Raw genomic sequence first — 20,671 nt, forward strand, 5'->3', positions numbered from 1 at the left:
TTCCTCACCTTATTTGCAAATTGAGGCTCTAAGTAAACAATCATACGAGATCTTAACTGATGGTGAAAGCTATGACTGTCCTGAAGGAGACTGAAACAAGACTTTGAGGTTTTTCAGCATGTTTTCAAGCTCAAAGACCCTGAAAAGCTATTAGTTCTTCAAACACAGCTCTGAAACCTCCAGAGTCAAATGTCTCCTTCACATCAGAAACTTGTATTCCTAATAAACAAAGAGATTAAAATTGAGGTTTAAACTTTCTCCTTTGCTTTCCCAACCTTAGTTTGCCCCTCTGTTTTCCCGTCAGTGCTTTACATACAGTTATTAGTGCTGCAATACCTCCACAAAAGCCATTGCACATGATCTTGCCTCCCTCAGAACAGATTAAGTTGTGCATTTGGAGACTCTTTCTTTGCTTCCCCCTTGCTGTAGATATTGGCACCACGCTATTATATTAACAGCAAGTCAGGCAGGTTTTTGTCTGTAATTAAGGCACATTCCTCACATAGCATTATCAGAGGATGACAGAGTGGTAAGCACAACTTCCTTTCTCTGTATTTACATTGACTGCAGCTCTGTTTAGTCATGTCTGAAAAATATTTATATAGGCACAGGGCAGCTGCCAATATGGAGGAGAAGCAAGAGACGAGAAACCATGCTGTGGCCATGAAAAAGATTTTTCCAGTGCTGAGAATATATTTCCCCTTTTCTTCTTGCTTAATCTCCAGACCAGGATAAATACTGTGCTCCTGTCTCCTGTAAACCAACTATGGGATATATTGTCAATAGGTTAAACCAAATGGATTAAAAGCCCCACTGGGCAATCTGCAGCTGAATGTCACAGCCTTTGGTTACAGAAACTTAGGCTTTAACAGTCCTGGCTCAGTCCCAGTGCTGGGGTGTGAGGGAAATTGAGACATGCTTTGCTGAAAAATAACAAAGGAAATCTGTGTATGCAACTGTGACTCCTCCAAACACACAGGTATACCTTCAGGAAGAGATTTTCTACCACATTAAGACTATGAGGTAAAACCTTCAAATATAGCCATTCAGACAAAACTTTGCATTTAACCTATTTGATGGCAGGTAATCGCTTGGCAGCTGGGGATATGGTCCCAGTATAAAATAAGACATTTCAACTGTGTTTTTATCCAAACTTTACAGTGACAAGCAGTGCTTCTTCTTAGCCTTACATATTACAGCTCTATCCATGAAAAATTATTGTTTCTTCTAGAAAAATACTTGGCATCTCAGTCTGCAGATGAGTAAAAAGCCACTATTTAATAGTGCAAGAGAACTTGGAACCTCCACTACCAAAATCAGTGAAAAAGCACTTTACTGAAGGCTTGCTTGCTTTGATTTTTATGTTAGATTTCTGCATATCAGTTCTTAAAAATCAACCATGTACCATGGAATCACAATCATTCTGTGATTCTAGGAGCATATCTGAATTGATATGAGTCATATGTTAAATTCATGATTCATTAAGTCCAGGGTCATGCTTACATTTAAAGTAACGAATGTTACTAATACAGAAGAAGGGACAAAAACCTACATATTGCTTAGTAATGTGCTCATAGCAGAGGTTTCCTCCTCGTTAAATACAAGATTGCTTGTGATGGAAGCATGAGCTTTTGCAACCTGTTCAGAGCTAAGGAATCACTAGAGATTAAAGCATCTATATTGCAAGGGGAATCATGTCCTAAATTAAGCATTATCCCACCAATAGCTTGTCTACCAGCCATGACATGTGAAATGCCTTCTTTATTTCCCTAATGGACACAGAAAATGTTTGTTTGGCCAACATAGCTTAAGAGCTGAGTGTCTCTTTTCACTTGCTGGTGTATTAGAGGGGTAAAGGGAACTGTCTCTTGCAGTAGCACCCCAGCAGCCCCATCTACCAACATCCAGGCTATTCAGCCCTTGAAGGGGCAGGTTCTGCTCTCCACCTAGTTCTAAATAAGCTTCTGCATCAGAAAGGGCCCAAACATTGCTAGCAGAGTGTAGATCCCTAAACCCAGCTAAGACCTGGATACAGATCACACACTAATATGAGTGGAATCCAAGATTCTTCAAACTGGTTTATATGGACCAGAATCAATAATAATAATATTTTTTAAAAGGATTGAAAGACTAAGGAAAGTTAGGATTTCTTCCTACAAATACTGTGGAAACTCTGTCCTGGAATTCACTGATCCAGGTGATGTGTTACCACAACTCCATCTTGCTGCTATTTTTGTTACTACTGGCAGCAAAAGAATTCTTATTGTAAAAAGGCATTTAATAGTTGCTATTCTTTTTTTTTTTTTAACTGTAATATTCTTTCTTGTTACAAATTCACTTGGGTTATCAACAACCACATACACTCATCTGAACATGTGAAAACTGGCACAGCCCAAAAGTGTTGAGAGTTTAAGGTCCAAGACCTATTTAAGACAAAGGATTCTGTTGACAACAAATTTATGCAAACTGGAGTGAAAATTAGAAGCTTTCAGAGATGAAGTTCATAGAACAGCTTCTAACCAACAATAGAGGCAAAATTCCCACTATTTCCCAAGAATTCCTTTTCCTATCAGAGACATTATTATCTGACGCAGTAGCCTCTGTCAGAGAGCAAAAACAATTTCTTTCTTGCGTACAGATAGTTCCTTCTAATTCTTTATTCCTACACTGAAATGGAATGCAAGCTGATATACTGGATAATATAAACTATTTACAAGGAAGGAGCCAAACCTTCTAGTGCAAAATCCTAATTAAAGACAAGAAAAGTTTGTTACCCTCTTTTGAAGAAGAATTACTAAGCACTTTTTATCTCTCAGTAAAGGTATCTGTGGGCTGTTTAACCACAGGTTACCATGTAGTACCTTTAATTTAAAAATTCTTACTGTCTTTTTGTAAAGGAGTAGATAAAGCATAATGAGTTCTGGTTTTATGCTGGTAATAGAACCTTCCTATTCTGTGATTTTAAGAATCACTAATTTCTGTTCACTTTTACTGATTAAATAGATTAGAAGGCATTTAGCAGGATGAGGTCTGTCCCCTACATGATCATTCCATCTTGGCTAGCATGAAGTGTTCCTATTTAATAAAAAGAGGAGCCTTGTCATTCAGGCCAGCAAGGGCATCCAGTACATCACTGGAGTCCACTTGGATAACAGTTGACATTTTTCTATGATGGAAGACGTGAGGCAGCATAGAGTTTTTATAAGTAATTCTTTTCAGCTAATATCTCCAGTAACCAATGCTAGAGGAACATTTTTGTCAGCTGGAATGGAAGGATGGAATTTAGTCTTGAGCCTCTGGTAACCTCTGGCAGTAACATTTGATTGCCTCTGAAATTTGTGGGGTGGGACAGTATCTGTCACCAAGGAAAGAATGTCCTACCTGCCAGGAAATTTTGAGCTTTGAGCTGAGGTATTTCACACATATGAGTGTTTATATATATATAAAAGCACAGATTCATTACCAAGGTTCATTGTGGTATTCTGGAATTTATATTCAGGTGTTCCAAAATTCCAGGTTTAGATCAAGCCCTTCTTTGTATTAACCTCTATAGTAAGAAAGTCTAGGGCTTCCATCTCCTCCTTAACAGAAAATGTTTCCTTGACAGTTACAGCCAGTGAACACTGTCAGTGAAGCATATTTGGGTAAATGTATATTGATGTCTGAATAGTAGTAGTTTTGTTTCTTCAGCATGTTTTCTTTTTTCTCACTGATTTTTAGCAAACGTAGACATAAAGGGATACTCCCATGTTTTCATTGGATGTACTTCCCCAATTCCAGTGTAAATTTTACCTACCACTGCTGAATGTGTTCTCTGGATAAGTTTGGGCAGACATATATAAAATGTGTGTTTCATTATCAAAACAGGCTAGCGTTTGGCTTCCAATGTAAAGATCTTTTTTATTTCACACATCATCACTTGTAGAATGATTGTAAAATGGCATTGCAAAATCAGTGAGTGAAGAAAGATTAATAGTGCAAATAGTATTCATGAAACTAGTAGCTTTCTCGATAAGAAAAAATGCCTAAACATTTATTTATTTTTACATTTGTATATTTGTTTAACAGCTACTAGAAAAGGGCCTTCCTAGTATGCAACAGTCCCTCTTACAGATGATCTACAGTCTTCTCAGTTATATGGACCTGTCAGCTATTCCTGTGAAACAGTTTAACATGGAGGTGCTAAAAACCATTGAAAAATATGTACAGGTAAATACCATATCTTCTTTATATTAGTATAGGAACTTAGCAGTATTTACTGTCATAAGTTGATGTTCTTTATAAGAATTTAAGACTGGATTATCAAGGAGGATTGTGACTGCTAAGTGTGCTATCTAGTTTATAAATACTCTGATGCCTCATAGGCTGAGCCTTCCTAGATAAGATACCCCACTCTGCATTCACTGTGTAGGGCAGGTTAGGCTGCAGCCACACTACATTGGGAGCAAGCTTAATGCCAGACTGACCACTCTTTTTTAATTATTAGGATGAGGGAGATGTGGCATGAGCACTTCAGAGACTTCTGAAGCTAATTCTTGTCAATTGAAAAATACATATTTCTACTAGGAATTCAGAGCTGCAAAGAACATGTTTCATGTCAGCTTTTCAGTTAAATGGCAGTTCTGCAGTTGCCCTTGTATTTATTCTTACTGATTAAGGTATTCAGCTAGGAGATTTTAAATCCTTTTCCAACTTGGCCTTGCACTCAGGTCTCCCAGGTTACAGGCCAATTCCCTAACACCTTACCAAGCCTTGATCTCTGCTATTGAAATTATTCTGCAAGTACATCACTTGCCACTGGCCAAGAAGTTAAAAAAGCAGTAATAGTCCAGTTACAGATTTTTATTATGAGGCACAAAATATGACTGTAAAATGTAAATAATCTTGAATGCATATGAATTTTTCTTTGCTTGCTGATTAAATATACCTATTTCTAGAGCATTCACTGGAGAGAAGCCTTGAATATCCTGAAGTTGGTCGTTTCTCGCTCTGCCAGTTTGGTTTTACCATCCTATCAAAACAGTGATCTTTCAAAAATGGAAATACATCGCGTGTGGAACAGTGCCTCCAAGGAGCTACCAGGGAAGACTTTAGAGTTTCATTTTGATATTTCTGAGGTACTATTTGTAATTCTGCTGCTTAACACCTTAGTTCAGTTATTTGATGATCCTAAAAGGAGTTGCAGCTCCACAAGAAAGCTGAAAAATTAAGAAAGAAAGAAAAACTGCCAAACTGGAAGTCCTTCCAATTCACAGTGGTATATTTAATGACCCATGATGGAGGGATATACTGGATTTTTACCATATTTTTTTTGTGAAGAAATTATTTGTTGCATTTAAAATTATCTGGTAGAAAAACTGTGTTGCAGTTATGGCAGCTGCAATATAGAAGCATATTATATGTATAGAATTGCTCTCCAAGCATTTTATACTTGGATGCCAATGTTCTCTGTAGCTGTGTCCTGGTTTTGCTGGGACAGAATCCCAGGCCAGCCATGGGCTGCAGGCCATTAGCAGTTCTGAGCCAGCCAGGACAGCTGACTTAAGTTGGCTACAGGTGTATCCCAGACCATGAGCATCACACTCAGCAAGAGGAAGTTTGCTGAGGAAATGGGAGCATTCTGCTCAGGCTCCTCCTCACCCTGCTTCTCTTCCCTTTCCTGCTCTCAAGGACTGCCTTACTGTTTGGTGTGACTGCTGCTCCTTTGCTGGATTTAGTGTAATTTTATATACCTTGTGTTGATATTTATATTAATTTTGCTATTTAATTAAATCTATTTTCATTTCAACCATGAAATGAAACCAAGGTCTTCTCTCCTTTTCCTGATCCCCCTTCTCTGCTGAGGAGGGGTCATCAGGTGATAGAGTAACTGCTGTAGTTTAGCCCCAGATGCAGGCTAAATGTAGACAAGCTGTTAAACACACAAGTGTGTCCTTCAGAGAGTACTGACTTCTGATTGAACTGTTTTACAGCAGTCTTTTATCCTGCAGACCTTGTATGCTTTTTAACTTCATAGAACTGAATGGTTCTATTGACTTTAAAGGGCAATTCTATTTGTAGTTATGAACCTGTATGACCATTGGGAGCATTATAGACTATTTCATATAGATAATAGTGAGACTTGGAGGGTAAAAGGAAATAGGAACATAAAAAACATCTTGTAGTCATTGAATAAAAAGTTTCTTCTTGGTGTTTCATGTAGGTGTAGTTGTAGAAAATGCTGAGCATCCTATTGTCAATCCAAGAAAGCTTTTTTAATGCTCATTGGAACAAGGCAAGACTTTTCAGCTGTCCTAGGAAAAACCCATTAAAAAACATGCACAAGAAATGTGGATTTGAAATAAATCTCATAAATTTTCTGGGTTTTTTTGCCAATTCCTATATTAGAAACTGGCTTGACAGTTGCTTTGAGTATTAGCTGTTCATGACCACAAACACTGGCTACTAAATAAGGCAGCTGTTTCTCAGATGTTCACAGTGAAAAAATATCATACATACCAAGTGACATGAAATTTCATGCACTCCTTGTTTTACCCTTGTATGTGATCTTCAGAGTAATCTTTTCCTGCAACTGAAGCAATATGGCTCATTATAAGTTCATCCTGGAGCATAGTACTAGTGAATAATTACTCTCTATTTAAGACTCCAATTATTGGGAGGAGGTATGATGAACTGCAAAGTTCTTCTGGACGAGATGGTAAACCCAGGACAATGGCTGTCACTCGAAGCACTTCTTCAACCTCATCAGGATCTAATTCCAATGTCCTTGTTCCTGTAAGCTGGAAGAGACCTCAGTACTCTCAGGTAAACTCCCTTTAAGTAGCCCACAGTTCATTAACAAGTTGCAATTGGAGCAGCTGCGTTAACACACACTGAAGTTATTAAATGTTTGTGCACTCTGTGCCCTGTGCAGTGCTCCTGGCTGTCTGAGGCACAGGCAGGGCAGCATCTGACTCTCTGTGCTGAATGTGTTCCTTGGACCCAGCAATGCTCTGACTTATGTCTGTCTTCTACTCTGCCACTGTTTTTTCTTTCGACCTGCAGGAAATGCATCTCTAAGACCTCTAAGTCTAGGTCAGATTTAGCTAAGAAAGACAGGTGAGATCACATACTAGAGAAGAGAGCAGATAGGCACCATGTGCAACTTTCCAAGTGGTGGTGGTGGTGGTGTTTTATTTGGGAAATCAAGTAAAAAGAATTCCTTGGAACAATTTTCCTAAAAGTGATGTTTGATTACCTTACTGATTTTGGTTATCTGACAGTTAAAATAAAACCCTGCAGAAATGTGTTGGGTTTGGTTTTGGGTTTTTTTTTTATCTAGCAGGTTTTATAGCAGTGACTCAGTTCTGCAAAAAGTAGTAATACATGTGCTTCCTCTTCCTCCCTGGAGAAGAGGAGGCTCAGGGGAGACATTATGGCCGTCTACAACTACCTGAAGGGAGGTTGTAGCTAGGAGGGGGTTGGTCTCTTCTCCCAGGCAACCAGTGACAGAACGAGAGGATACAGTCTCAAGATGTGCCAGGGGAGGTTCAGGCTTGATGTTAGGGAGAAATTCTTCACAGAAAGAGTGATTGGCCATTGGAATGGGCTGCCCAGGGAGGTGGTGGAATCATCATCCATGGAAGTGTTTAAAATAAGACTGGATGAGGAACTTGGTGCCATGGTTTAGTTGATTAGATGGTGTTGGGTGATAAGTTGGACTTGATGATCTCTGAGGTCCTTTCCAACCTGGTTAATTCTATGATTCTTAAGCTTCTGAGATGTCCATTTAAAGTAACGCATGCCATCTAATGTTTCCTTCTTACCCTCCATAGAGTTAGTAGGCTAATTTAAAGATAATAAACACCGAAATCATTAACAGCTATTTTTATGTGTCCTTGTATGCATAGGGGCTCTGAAAGCAAACCTTTCAACACCTAATGACTAATTCTTTGATTAATTCCTCCTAATTAAAAATTGTTAGTATATGTTTCTAGCCACTGTGAAATGTGCAGTTAAAAACTCACTTGAGAAACATCTTGTTTTCTAGAAAAGGACAAAAGAAAAGCTGGTGCATGTCCTTTCTCTATGTGGTCAGGAAGTTGGGCTGAGCAAAAACCCTTCAGTAAGTAGCCTTGTATTGACCATTTCTGTATTTCCTTGTGTCCTAAGCTTTAAAAGTGAAGAACTTTGTTACCCAGAGTTGCTGACCTGATATGCAATTTCATGTCACATTGCTATCCTTGTCACTTGTACTGGCCCATGCTGCATTTCTCAGCACACAGACCAGTGAGTAAATAGCCCTTTCACTTGAAAGCAGTTTACTTACAGAGCTATATATAATTTTGCTGTGAAATTTTGACAGGACAAGGGGCAATTGATAGGACAAGGGGCAATAGTTTTAAACTAGAGCAGGGTAGATTTAAATTAGACATTAGGAAGAAATTCTTTACTTACGAGGGTGGTGAGGCTGAGACTGGAACAGATTGCCCAGAGAATTGCTCCTCGTCCCTGGAGTGTTTAAGACTAGGCTGGATGAGGCTTTCAGCAACATGGCCTAGTGTGAGGTGTCCCTGCCCATGGCAGGGGAGTTGGAACCAGATGATCTATGAGGTCTCTTCCAACTCAGTCCATTCTATGAAAGATCTGTGATGCTGTATATATAGGTTTTACTATGCCATCTTAGTGGGCAGAGGCTATTGAACTCTAGTATGACCAATCTAAAAAGTAAAAACTTGTATTACAGAAATAGAACTGGGGGGTAGGGGAAGGAATGAGTCTGATATTTTTCCATTAGATACTAGTTCTAATGTTACTCTTTAAAAATTAATATTCTCTGGTGCCAGGAAATGGGCAATAGGTCATCCAGGGTAGAAAGCTCTTAAAATAATTATTAATTGTTTTTTACAGACAAAGGGAAATTTCTGAATGTTTTTGAATGTGTTGTATGTCACAGGTATTATGGTGAACAGGTCCTTCACTTCTGTAAGATGGGGAGCATTACATCTGCTAATTAGCAGATGTAACTATTTTTATTAGGAAAGGAAAAAATACAGGTTGTGTCTTCTAATCTTGACATATTTTTTCAGCTTTATTTTTAAATAGAGATGTTTTTATGAACTTTGCTGTCTCATCCCCTTGACAGTATTTTCTTTGCTAAGTTCTCTGAATTCTGTTCCTGTAAATGTATACAAACATCCAGGCAACACCAATCTGCAGCCATTATGAGGTAGCTGTAATATTCTTGGATGTATTCCTGCAGTATGAAGTTGTTTCTTTGTACAAGTTTAATCTGAAGGCACCTGTCCAACATAAATAATGAAGAGTGTTCTAAAAATACTCAGTGAAGGAATTAGGTGTGTACTGGAAATACAGTCTTCTGAATAACCAATTAGAGCTTTTAGGAAGAAACAACCAGAGGGAACAGTTTGTTACAAAGATAAATCCTTTGAATTGTAGGTAATTTTTTCTTCCTGTGGTGATTTGGATCTGATTGAGCACCAGACGAGCTTGGTGTCTTCAGAAGACGGAACAAGGGAGCAGGAGAACATGGATGATTCAAACAGTGAACAACAATTCAGAGTCTTTAGGGACTTTGATTTCCTAGATGTTGAGCTGGAAGATGGGGAGGTACAGTATATTTTCTCTGAAACAGCTTTTTTCATTAGAACAGTTTGATATTCCTTCTGCTGAACACTATACTCTTCCTGTAACATAAAACCTTAACTGTATGACTATAAACTTAGTTTCAGTTCAGGTTGTTTATACTATAGTTAACTTAGTGTTATGCTACTGAAATAAACACTAAAAGGCTACCACACCCTTCCTTTCTGAATGTAGTTTAGGAAACACTGCAAAACTGTTACTGGGAAGATAAAGCCTCTGTTCTGGTTCCTCTTCAGTGAACTTGCTTTTAAATTATTTTATTTTAAATACAATTTCTAAAGATCTAAATTCTTAACAAAAATGTGTTTGCTGGTTGAAAACCCATAAAATTAAATTGTTCCAAATCTGATTCATGAGTAACCCTCCAAAACACGAATTCAGGCCTTCGGGCTGTTGTTACTCCTGCAACTGCTAATGAAATCACTAACACTTAAAGTGGAGTACCTTCCATTCTGCTTAGGTGTCCATGATTTCATCATTTTGTGCAGGACCTAAACAGAACCCTGAGGGCACAGATCAAGTCTTGGCAGGTGAAGCATGTCAGCTCACCTTGAGCTGAAACTGCTGAAGGGAAGGAGTTTAACTGTTGAGTTTTGGGAAGCTATACCCTTTAACATTTCTTTATATCAGACTAGGAGTACTTCTTTTTATTTGGGTGGGAAAGGCCAGAAATTAATGTCTGCTGCCAAATAAGTCTAACAGTTTTGTTGCTACTGAAAAGTTCAGAAATTTAGCTCTTTTAAAGTATTTAGAGTGCAGATGTTCAGCAAAGCTAACAGTTAAATTATCTTGTCAGAATCTGAACTCGATTTTAACATGAATTCTCTCAGGCATTGCTCTTAGCTCTGAGAAGAACGTGTGTACCAGTAGAAATAATATTTTTTTTCTCTAGTTCAATTAGAAGGAGTAAAATAATTTCAAGGAAGACAGACCCCTCAGGTGAAGAGAAAATATGAAGGAAAGGAAAAAGATGTTGCAGAGTCCTTATTTTCCAAGTTAGAAATCACTGTATCAAAATACAGTTATTTTGACTTACAGATGCCCATGGCTTTGCTGGGAGAAAAAAAAAAAGCAGCTGGTATCAATGGTTGAAAATACATTAGCCAAATATTATGTAGGAGCTTTAAAGTTCCAAACAGTGATAAATAATAAAACAAGGATGCCAGGTTGTTTGTCAAAAAGTATACCAGCTTCAATAATAATGTCTTGAATGCTTTCAAGATGTTACAAGGACTTGGGACTGCAATTCTAAGTACCACATTATTTTTTGTCTGGTGAAGTGCACGAATTTCTTCATTCTCTTCACCAGTTAAAATTATATCCAGATTATCTATAATTGTGCAGAACAATTTTTATCAAAATATGTTTACTTTCATGGATTTTAAACCCGCAAAAATTTGGTTTCTACATGTGGCTAAATTCAAGACTAAATTGAAGGCCTAAATTATTTGATAGACTAATTGTCTTAACTTGCTTGTGGAACAGTTACTAAGCTTCTCTAGCATTAAGTGGAAAATACAGTCTTTTATTTAATAGAGTTTTTAAACTGCTATGGGTCTAAGACCTTGCATTTCAAGGTTTAGTCCAGACTGACTTACTACTGTTTTAAATAAATAGATAATTTAGCCAAATTCAAACCTGGCATAAGAGGCTACTTCTCTAAAATCGCATTATTTACATTATAAACATGAATAAACCAGTATTAGAAAACTTAAGATAGCACCAACAGTCTTTCCATGAAATTCCATATGATTTAAACAGACCAGGATGCTTCTGTCATTCACAGACCACAAGATCTACTTGTTTGAAGTTTCATAAAGATGTCAATGCCAGTAATAGTTATTTTCAAATTTAAAAGATAGGCTGAAGAGTTGAAGTTTCTGTAATAATATTAGTTACAATTATAGGCAAATGTTTGTCTATGATGTCTTTAATACAGTAATTTTATAAAGATTCTTTCTATTTGTTTTTCTGTCTGTTATATCTGCTACCCAGGAACTTCAGGTAAGAGTGCTACTTGAACTCAGATGTGCCAGCATTTGTTATGCCTTCTTGCAAATTTGTATTATAGAATAACATCATAGTTTTGTTGTTGCTCTCTCCCTCTCCAGTGTGTGCACAGGTGGGTGAGTGTGTGTGTGCTTGCATTTCTGACAGGTGCCTTTTTTTTTTTTTTTTGCCTTGTATTAGAAATGGTTTTGAGGTATTTTTCAAAAGTTCTACTTCATTTGAAGTTTGTTTTTTGACATGTTCAACAGTTCACAAATTTTAAAATATCTTAATTCTAGTATCAGCATTTTCCAAATCGAGTCAATTCTCCTTTGAGTATCTTTGTGCATAAATAATATGCAGAAACACAATAACTTTATTATTCTTAATATAGTGAAATTTGGGGCATTTGCTTCCACAGGCAACAATTTCCAGGTTTCAGTTGTGATGTATTGGCTTCTGTTAGCATCTTCCTAAAGCTGATACCCAAAACCTCTTCAAAAAGTTTACATCATTACCTACCAGCTTGAATTTAATTGAATAATTAATTCATATCACTTACTTTAATTTAGCTGTATACTCCTACCAACTGCACTGGAGTCATTTAACCTGTAAAGGAAACTAAAAATTCTATTATTGGTTGCCAGTTTGGGACATAAACTTGCAGTTTATCAAAGTATAGAGAGAACAGAAGTGATAGAAAATTGTAATGAGTTACAGAAAATCAACAACGGTATTTTGCATGTTTGTGATAGTTTGTACGTCAGTTATGCAAACACAACTTCCCAAAAAGCTTTGTCTCAAAATTCTTGTGCTCTAGAAGATAGAACTACATGGAAATAGTGCCTCTGTGCACTTCCACAAAACTTTTGCCTGTACCCTAACCATACTTGGGCAACTCCATTAACCTTGCAGACTTTGACAGTACACAAAGGATAAAAATGTGTCTGAAAGAAGTTTTGTGTGATTCTTACCAGCTGTAGGGACAAGTTATGCTGCTTTCCCCAACATAGGGCTGCTTCCTTTTTTTATTGCCCTTTCTGTGTCTCTCCTTTCCCCTCCATTGTTGTGATATTTAAAGTGGCTGCAAGGGCACACCTACTTCTTAACCAGAGGGTGATCATTGTGGGAAGTTCTATGTGGTACCTGCGCACTGCTGGTGAGACGCATTTACGTAACTGTTTTCTTTTGAACTGATGCTTGTTTCTGGTGGCTTTTCAGGTAGAAGATGGCATAGCTCCCACTGTAGATAAAAATGAACAGCCTCTCAAATAAGTCTTCCCTCTTTCTAGTTAACTGTGACAGAAAGATTTTTTAACAGACCATAGTTACAACAACTCCATCTTTGTAGACGTATGTTGACCTCTTGGTTAATTTCAGTATGATTCGGGCTGCCCCTGTTGCAAATACTATGAGTATTTGGGTTATATTGCATTTCATCTCTCTTACCCTTCTTACCCTTTTCTCTCACTGATGGCTCACTCTGCCTTCTAACTGCATGCCCTGGAAGTGTTCCTTCTCATTTTTCTTCTTTTTGTTGCATTCCTTCTTTAAGACATTGCAGAATAAAACTGCAACAAGAAATATTCTTGGAGGCATGGGCTACACAGTTTACCAGTAGTTGTAGCAGGCGTCAGGAGGATCAGGGTGTGGCGACAGTCATCTTTGCTTGTTTATGTCATTTTGTCTCATTGCTGCATGCATCCTCCAGCCTTTGTGGGGGGAGGAAAGACAACCAAACAATCTGTTAAAATAAATAGCTGGGAACTGACCAGTCATTTTTGTAATTTAAAGAGACCTAATTTTTTAAGTCTTAGATATCTGTGTTCTGTTCTCTTCCCACACAACTATCATATGATCCCAGTCCCAAGATGAAAACACAGGACTCTTCCAGTAGTGTGTCATGCTTCATAGCAATTTTGTGTTTGCTTTTGAGTATGATTTATTCCTTAGTTCCACATGTTCCTGTGGATTACAGTTCTTGCATTTCTGGATTGTCTTTTCCTTATATTTGTTCATGAATGCTGAGCTTAGTGTCATGCAACTCAACTTTCTAATCATAGTCCACAATCTATTGCATTAAAGTGCAATAGTGCAAAATAATATCTGATTCTACAAGTTTGATTGTTCAGGAAGTAAAATTACAACTGAATTAAATGCACTTTATGCAGTTGAGTCCCCATTCAGTAAATGTCTGAGTAGTCTTCAGTGGGAATTACTCAAGTGTTTAAAGTTACAAATCTGCTTAAGGGCCTTTACTGAACTGATTCCTCTGTCTCTAAACACAATTTTACTCTGCATAAGCCTGGGAGATACTAGTAATCAGTGATTTGGTAATAATATTTATGATTCTTCTAGGCAGAACTATATTTTTGTCAAATTCATATTTAGAATATCACTGTCAAGTTGAATTTTCAGCAGCTAATTTGCACTCATTTAATGAGAGCATTGCGTCTTACAGAGTCTTCTTGTAAATAGTCAGCCCTGAACCTTAAAAAGAAACATTTTTCTCTCTAAATTTCCTTCCTATATTGATGTAAGTTTGAGGGCCTTCACCTAGATAAAGTACCCAAAACTGAAAGTGGATACATCTGGGTGGACCCTTCATGCTATATAAGGCCCCTCTGGCCTTTGTGAATCCATGACAGGAGCAGCTGTGGACATGGTTCTGCCTTTGCAGGAGGGGAAGCTGGCTAGACTTGAAGAAGGGAGCAAGCAAGTTAGTCCAACTAAGGAAAAAATAGGTGGTCCACTGAAAAACACATAAAGTAAACAAATGGAAAACTAATTGTCATTTTTATACATGAAAGAAATCCAGTGATCTTTGTATCAGTTCACCAGCCTGACATAGTTCTGTAATTTGCTTAATGCCTTCAGCTTTACGTAATTGCACGTGGGATGAGAATTGAAAGTCAGTATAAAATGTTCAGTCTATTTGACTGTGGCCTTTTAAAATGCAAAATCTCAGACAATGCTAATCAGCTGATTCTCAAGGTATAGTTTCAAATAATTCAGATAAGTTCAAGTTGAAAATGAGCAATATGGGCCTAGAATAAAAGATTCTAAAATGTGCTGCTTTAGCTGTTACATTTTGTGTATAAATGAAGGGTTCACTCAAATCTACTCATTATGGTTATGTATATAATGCAAAAATCTAAAACTTCAACATACATTTTGCAACTGAACCATTGTTATGAACTGTGCTCCTAATATTTTTTAAACATCATGGAAAAATCCTTTAAATTCCTCCCAAACTTTTCTTTTACCTGCCATTGCTCTAATGATATTGAGGTGTGTGTATATGTGGATTTAAAAAAATGAATTCTTAAATTACCACATGCATGAAAAACATCTAATACTGAAAGAATGAGTCTTCATTTAACTGTCATTTCCATGCTTCTGCTCATATCTCCAGGTGAACAAACAAAATAATGCTTCTATCAGTTTTCTTGAGCTAACTCCAATCTAATCATTAGTGGTTTGTATATGATGAGTTTCAATTCAAGGAAGCTGACCCTATGTCCACTTTCAGGGTGAGAGTATGGACAACTTCAACTGGGGAGTACGCAGACGGTCCCTGGATAGCCTGGACAAGTGTGACATGCAGCTGCTGGAAGAGAGCCAGCTTTCAGGGAGCACGCCCAGTCTGAACAAAATGAACCGGGAGGACTCGGATGAGTCATCAGAGGAGGAGGACCTGACCACTAGCCAAATCTTGGAGAACTCAGACCTAGTAAGTTGCAAACTGACAATTTAAGAAAAGATAGGATTGTGTTTTAAAATAAGCTAGGCTTTTAGTTTCCTTTTGCTCAGGTGCAGTGTAATCAGCTGATGTAGGGACTGGTACTCACTGGAGTGTTTTGTCAAGTCTTGATTTTTTTCTTAGCTGCAAATGTAAATGGGAATTTTTAATGCAAAGTTCAAAACACAGGAGACAACAGATCTGCTTTTTTACCCTGGTTTTGACAGGCTATTATGTGGCAGCTTTGCACAAGGGGCCAATAGTAATTGTTCTGATATATCTAATGCTCAAAAGAAATAAGACTGCATTTAGTAAACTGTGTCAGATTTTCCTTGTTCACTTCTGGGATGTTTGCAATTCTTCTTTTAGAAACATTGAAAGCGTTTTAACGTGTCTGCACGTACAAACTGAGAGCCACTGTCACTGCCCTTCAAGTCAAGGTCTGGTTTGTGTGTTCATAAAAGCAGTGTGGTAGGATAGCTGCATACTCAGTTCTGTGCTTCTGTTGTCTTTTAAACAGATTATAACTCTTTCCCCATCTGAGGATACGAATCATATTGACTCACTTTCTACATCATGCGACACAACCTCAGCAGACCCTCATCATTTTAATATAGGAACAGCCAGCTTTGATGTGTCTTTGCCTGATATGAATAATCTCCAGGTATCTGAAGGATCCAAGGTGAATACACTTCTTACTTTCTTTCCACCTGGGCTGTGCTTTACATAACGCTTTTACAAGTTTGTTTTACTTACGCTTTCGTAAGGGTTTGATCTGTGAAAGCAAGTGCATTATGACTTCCTGTATGTAATAGTGTAGTACAATGCATTCATATGCTCCTGCACATTCATACCCTTTCCTTTTTAGTTTTACTTTCTTCATCAAAGGTTTTTTATTCGCAGTACATATGTACCAAAATACTACAAGCTCATTTGAAGACAAATTCATGAACTAGCTACAAGTTACAACCCTAAGGGAATATTTTTCTGTTCTTCCTGCTGATTTAAAAGAATGATATGCCAGCTCATGTGGTGGGTGTATGCATGTATTCCCAGAAACATTTTTGTATGTGGGAACCTATTGTACAGTTGTGTGCACTGGATTCAGTTCTTGCCTTTTGGCAGACACTCAGAAATTTTACATTCATGACTGCAATATTAAGCCATCTTGAGGGGGTGAGGAGGCAGGATTTGCAAAGATATAACCACCATATTCAGTTCAGCGTATTTCAGACAATTGTGTCAGAAGATGAGGATAAAGTAAGGTTGGTGAAGTATTATCAATGCGGGGACAGCTTCCTTCATTTTCTGCTTTGATAATGCTTACTTGAGGGAGACTCCTCTCAATGTATCTTCAGATATATACGATCTGGGGTGAGGCGCAAGGGGAGGTTAGTAGCTTTATGAAGTCGTTGCCTTACCAGTGAAGCTTTCTCTGTCATGTCTAAATTGGGTGACTTTTGCAGAAAGAGTAGTATAAGAGAATGGGGCAGGGGAAGAGTATGTCTGAGGTACTTATCAGCTTTTATACCAGTTCTTGCCCTTGGTCCTCTCCAAACTCAGCCACACAAAAAATTGATACAGTGCTGCTGGCACTGTTTCTAACAGAGGTAATGGAAATTTCAAGAGAAATTGTCATCAAAAAGGAGGTTGGAACTGTCCTGAATATTGAACAAAGTATGTCAGAAACCTCCCTAGGGGGAGAAAGAACAGAAGGAGGGAAATGTGGGTAAGGATAGGAAAGAAAGGGAATCTTTCAAGTAATGGTTGTGGGAAAAGTAATCAAGGTAAACATTGTTTCTCAAAACAGCTATTAGTAGACAAGTTACCACATAACCATAAGCAGCAAAAGTTGGCAAAATTTCAGTTTAGGACACTGCAGTCAGAACAGATCTGTTTGTAGCTGGTGACTGAAGGTAATCTCATATATTCAGCTGCCACAGCTATTGGTATGTATATTAAGAATTGCAAACTCGTATATGGTTGGGGTTTTAGAATCTTCACTGTGAAAATTTCTTTAATGTCCCAATACCCGTGTGCCAGTGTTCATCAAGAAAATGAAAAGCTTTGGAAGAAGTAATTAAGTGAAGAACTTGTGAGACTAGCAGGCAAATTCAGCTATTCCCAGACAGTTTTGGTACTGGTGAAATACAAAACCCAAGATGACAGGGATTTGCCACAATGTCGTAAAGATGTTAAAAAGATGTTTGAATTGATAAGATTTACACAGAATGCCTTCTTAGTGTTTTTTCATCAAGGATATTTTCTTCTAGTTTGCATATCTCTGTATACCTCAAAATAAGTTGGAGTCAGTATAAACAACATTTAAATGCCTGGGTTTATATTTCATGGAAGAAGTCATCCAAATTTTAGTCAGAAAACTTGATACTTGCACCTAAATTTTTACCTGTTTTGATAACAAAACCTGAGCTTAGTTCTTATTTTCAGAGAGCTGTTGAAATGTCAGCAATGCAGAGCAAAATTTGTAATTCTTCCTTGCTGTACAAAGATGTTTAGCTATTGCATAATAAGCAAAACCTAAAATACCACTGCAACTTTTAAATAGATGCAGTGAATGAGAGCAACAGATTGATTAAGTAGGCCCCTTCTCAACTGCTTCACTGCCAAAATCCAGGCAGTTTTGTCAATGACATGAAATTAGTTAAACTTATTCAGTGTTGACAGATCAAGGTAGTATTTAGAAGGGGTTAAAGGCAATGATGCTGTGAGGAATACAGAAATTCAGATTATGCTATTTTATATGTTTTTCAAGTTACTTAAACTCACCAGTTTCTGGAAGTGTATTCCAATCATGCATCAATATTTGGAGTCCACTTTTTTTGGTTTTACTTTTTGGGTGTCATATTGAACTCCAGCAGGTGGAATGTGTTTGCTTCCCGTTTTTTCCTTCCTCCTGTGCCTTATTCCATCAAAATGTACTTTCCTAGTACAAACACTTATTGCAGTGAACGAGCCAATAGTTCTTTCAAGCTAGTATTTCATATTTGAAAGTACTCAATACTAACTACTTGAAGAAGCATGAAACATTTACAGTTCTTGCCAGCTGCTCTAGTTCCTATTCTGCTAATTCAACCATATGGCTTTCCTTTAGCTTCTCAACACGGTTTGTGCTCTGATCCATTTGGTCCACACTGGACTCAGGAATATTCCTATTCCTTTTGCTTACCAAAACAAAAAAACGATCAAAAGAAAACAAACAAACAAAACCAACACTTTCTGATACAATTCTTAGAAATGCAATTCTGTAGGATCCAAGCAGGTCTGGTAAACTGCAGAGGGCCACTTTTCTCTTTTAATTCTGCCATTCAAGGATTTCCCACTCTATCAGCCCCCAGCACATATATGTATGTGCACATATGCGTATGTGCACAAACACCCACTTGATGAGATACTCCAAACAGGAAAGATGGAGTTTGAGCTACCCACTGCAGTCATCCCTACAGGAACTGCTTTTCAGGATGCTATGGATGATGCAGACAAAAAACATTTTTTCAGATGAGAAATGCAAGAGAAATTGAGAAGTTTCAAATAGAAATTAAGAGCTTTAGGTGCTAATGGATGAAAAAGGAAGGAAGTGATAGAAATATAATCCTTTTAATGGCCTGTAGAATGCTTTGGGTTTGGAATTAAAGTTATTATGTAAATTGCATGCTAAAAATAATTTTCAATTCTAAACATGTATACAGTCTTCCAGATAATGACTATTTTCAATTTTGAGAGGCTTTATACACACTTGGACAATATAAATTCATAAGTGAGAGGATAGCTTGACAATAACAAGAACTCTATTCTTTTTCCTGAAAAAATACTTCTCTGTTACAATGTCAAATACATTGATACCTGAAATTCTTTGCTAGAGAAATAAAGTTGAAGAAATGTCTTAAAAATAACACTAATCTAAGAAAGACATTTAAGCAAATAAAGTATTTTTGAAGAAGTGTAGCTTGATTCACGTAATTTATAATCTGTGGCTTCATATTTTATTTATAATCTGTGCACTTTAATGTCTTGGGTGATTTTTTTCATTAAATGCTTTATCTTAGTAGTTTGCTGTTTTCTAAGACATCATCATTCACTCCCCTAGGTTGAAGCTGTACATGAAGAACAAGATACTGCAGTCCATGAAGATGACTTTTCAGGGTCTACAAATGAAATCCCTGGAGCATTTGAATGCAGTGATAGTCTTAGTCTGGATATGACAGAGACTGAAGAGAAAGTTGACAGGCTGGAACAATTTGCTCTCACTAGGTACTTGTATGCTTTATTGATAAAAGTTCTTTTGCACTGTACAACAAATTGGCAAGAAGGTATTAGTTAATGGAATGTTTGGTTTGGCCACAGGAGGTATAAAATTCTCATGAGTTCAGAGCTTTGAGAAGACAATGCTCTTATTACCTGTGCACCTACTACATTTTTAAAGATTCACAATAATAGAAATACTGCTTAATTAATTGTTCAACAGATCAGCCATGTAGCCATCCTTCTGATTTCTTATGGGTCATAAGGAAGTTACAATATTGGCAAAAATCCCATCTGTATACTTGAGGCTGCTGGTGAGCATGGTTGGACACCACTATGTGTTTCAGCAAGACATCAAGATTTTTTTTATGTGCCTTACAAAGCACTTTCAGATTTTGGATGCTGAGTTAGGCTACATTTAACAGGAAAGGAAAGCAACAAGGTTATATGAAGAATCTTGCTTTATGTCTGTGTGCACAGGTTTCAGAATGATAGTTCTGGTTCTTGGGAGCCATAGGAGGTATTTCTCCATCCTGAAGGATAATACAGCGTTCAAGTGGCTTAGTACCCTTTAAAAGTGGTAGTCAGCCTGTTTCACTAACCTGCAGTGCTAAAATAATGCTCTCTTCTAAGAACAGTGGGGAGAAGGGATGAATCTTCTTCAGTCCATTACTTTGAGGGGAAATTAAACAGATCAGTGTATCTAATGTTTCTATACAATAACATTCTTTTCAGGACTTATGGTACATACTATTAGATCCAAGTTTTCCTAGAAGATGGGATTTAAAATTTTTTTAATGGACTTTATTCTCCTGTGAAGTTTCAGCCTTCTTCCTCCAAACAGTGGTACGATAGGACAATTCAAGTATTCTCAGATGGAGGAAAATAGTTTGTAATGGCCTGAAGATGGGGATTTTCATTTGCAGTTTTATTCATTGTAGCCAACATTTTGCCAATCTTCAAAAGTAAAGTTTTAGAAAGGTGCCCTAATGGGTCCCATTATTTTCTCTCTGTTATAGTGAACTTTATCTGCCA

General features: G+C 37.4%; 1 protein-coding gene across 2 annotated transcripts in view; it reads left to right on the top strand.

Moving 5' to 3' along the window:
* The window catches only part of FRY (FRY microtubule binding protein), a 169,718-nt gene that overhangs the window by 130,381 nt on the left and 18,666 nt on the right, over positions 1–20,671 (top strand). Inside the window, exons 47-55 of one of the 2 annotated variants that reach the window (XM_054388340.1) lie at positions 4,069–4,209; positions 4,938–5,117; positions 6,643–6,804; positions 8,030–8,104; positions 9,439–9,609; positions 11,641–11,649; positions 15,167–15,367; positions 15,897–16,058; positions 19,482–19,645. In XM_054388340.1, the coding sequence (XP_054244315.1) occupies positions 4,069–4,209; positions 4,938–5,117; positions 6,643–6,804; positions 8,030–8,104; positions 9,439–9,609; positions 11,641–11,649; positions 15,167–15,367; positions 15,897–16,058; positions 19,482–19,645 (1,265 nt within the window). The remainder of the gene's footprint in view (positions 1–4,068; positions 4,210–4,937; positions 5,118–6,642; positions 6,805–8,029; positions 8,105–9,438; positions 9,610–11,640; positions 11,650–15,166; positions 15,368–15,896; positions 16,059–19,481; positions 19,646–20,671) is intronic. The other variant, XM_054388332.1, reaches the window with a different exon arrangement.

The sequence above is a fragment of the Indicator indicator genome, chromosome 1 (genome assembly GCF_027791375.1).
Source record: "Indicator indicator isolate 239-I01 chromosome 1, UM_Iind_1.1, whole genome shotgun sequence".
Lineage (NCBI taxonomy): Eukaryota > Metazoa > Chordata > Aves > Piciformes > Indicatoridae > Indicator > Indicator indicator.